The following is a 1933-nucleotide window of genomic DNA, read 5'->3' on the forward strand; positions in this document are numbered from 1 at the left end:
TGTGTGTGTGTGTGTGTGTGTGTGTGTGTGTGTGTGTGTGCGTGCGTGCTTGCGTGCGCGCGCGCGTGCGTGCGTGCGTGGGATAATATAAAAATATTAAATATTAAAATTTTTGATAAATTTTGTTATTATATTTAATATTGTTTGTGATTTTAAATTTCTGAATCCAAGCAATCATCTGGATAATAGATTAGTGGTGTCGCATCGCACTCATCGATTTTTTCGTACGACTTCACCGCTCTCTTTTGAATGTTTAGATGTGGTGTGCTATGCTTGGGGCTGTTGGGTACTGATCTACAAGTAAAGAGTATCCCGGGTGTATTGAAACGAAAACTTTTGATTTCAGAACAAACAAGACCCTTATTACTATGAATCATATTGGCTCGAAACAGCGATACATTCTTGAAATTCGATGACAATTCGTGTTTTATCAATTCTGGTTGAGGTTCCTGATCGTAGAGCTTCTTGACACAGGGACACGAATTGCTGGAGGATTTCCAGTTTTCCATACAGGACGATCGTAACACGCATGAAATCTTCGTTTTGCATAAGTTGTTGTCAGCTATCGATTCTGATTGACTTATCCTGGAACCTTTTTGATCAAGCTGATCTGAGCTGATAAATCGTAAGCGTTTCGGAGAAACGCTGGAACGTCTCACGAAAGTTGATCTGACGAGAGATTTATTCTTTAGAGAACTTCGAGGAACTAGAACATTTGTCACGTTGATTTTTTTACCGCTTTGTTTGCTTGCTCTTTCCTTGCTACGCTTGCTACGTAATAATGGATCTTCTCCGATTAACCAATATGTTAAACGTTCGCCTTTCCCCTTCATGGAAATCACCCCTCGCTCGATAAGATTAAATCCTCCTAGCTGATCTAATAGTTGCTTCGTCTCACAGCTGCACTGAATTTTAAGCGCTACGAAAACGCAGATCAGATTTATGTATATTAAGAATTAAGGTTTTTTTTTTTTTTTAATAATCTCTATATTATTTAGACAAAAATTAAAAATTGAAGCTATTATATACAGCGTGTTTCAAAATTTGCATCTGCGAAATAGTTTTTGCAGGAGAGCAGGTTGAAGTTAACAAATAAACGCAAAAATTATTTATCGGGCACAATTTTGTTAAAGAAAAAAATTGTTTGTTTTAGCATAAAGTATCATGTACTTCGCGGGCGTGAATTTTATATATATATATATATATATATATATACACGTGTATATATAAGATTTTGCAATTTCAATTATTTGTGATATGTTTGTATATTTACATTTATTTTATTTAATTAAATGTACGATGAAAAATATTTTTTAATAATACTCACGTAATCCTGTGGATTCCATACGGCTAGCGGTGTTCACTGTATCACCAAATAAACAATACCGTGGCATTTTCAATCCAACCACGCCAGCGCATACTGGACCTATCATAAAATTATTATTACTAATTGCTATTGGATATTTTATTCGCTTTAAAACATACCAGAATGTATTCCTATGCGAAGTTGTAGTTTATCAAACGGTCTGTGACGAATGGTAAACTGTTTAATGGCATTTAAAAGACACAACGACATGCTCGCTATTTCACTAGCATGCTGAATATCATTTCTTATCGGTAAACCGCTCACCTAGGACAAAATTCGACTGAGACATTAAATGAATTATTGGATAGGTTTTTTAATACACAATTTTCTTGATCACTACAAAGTTGTATTTTAAATAATTGCCATAAGCAATTTTGCTTTCATAGTACTCACCACCATATAAGCATCCCCGATGGTCTCGATTTTATAAACATCATAGTTTTCTATCGTCGAGTCGAAGCATGTGTATAAATCATTGAGAAAGTCAACAATCTGCAAGAAAAAAGTGAGATGTGTAGCTATATATTCTATGTATATGCGAATATACATAGAATATATATATATATA

General features: G+C 34.5%; 1 protein-coding gene across 1 annotated transcript in view; it reads right to left on the reverse strand.

Moving 5' to 3' along the window:
- Window positions 1-152: 152 nt before the first annotated feature.
- LOC108685367 (guanylate cyclase 32E-like) overlaps window positions 153-1933 on the reverse strand; it is a 14851-nt gene continuing 13070 nt past the window's right edge. Inside the window, exons 17-20 of the mRNA XM_018190124.1 lie at window positions 1760-1916; window positions 1486-1630; window positions 1328-1426; window positions 153-919 (exon numbers count right to left, since the gene is read on the reverse strand). Coding sequence (XP_018045613.1) covers window positions 153-919; window positions 1328-1426; window positions 1486-1630; window positions 1760-1916 — 1168 coding nt within the window. The remainder of the gene's footprint in view (window positions 920-1327; window positions 1427-1485; window positions 1631-1759; window positions 1917-1933) is intronic.

This window comes from Atta colombica, unplaced genomic scaffold, assembly GCF_001594045.1.
Source record: "Atta colombica isolate Treedump-2 unplaced genomic scaffold, Acol1.0 scaffold153, whole genome shotgun sequence".
In the NCBI taxonomy this organism is placed as follows: Eukaryota; Metazoa; Arthropoda; class Insecta; order Hymenoptera; family Formicidae; genus Atta; species Atta colombica.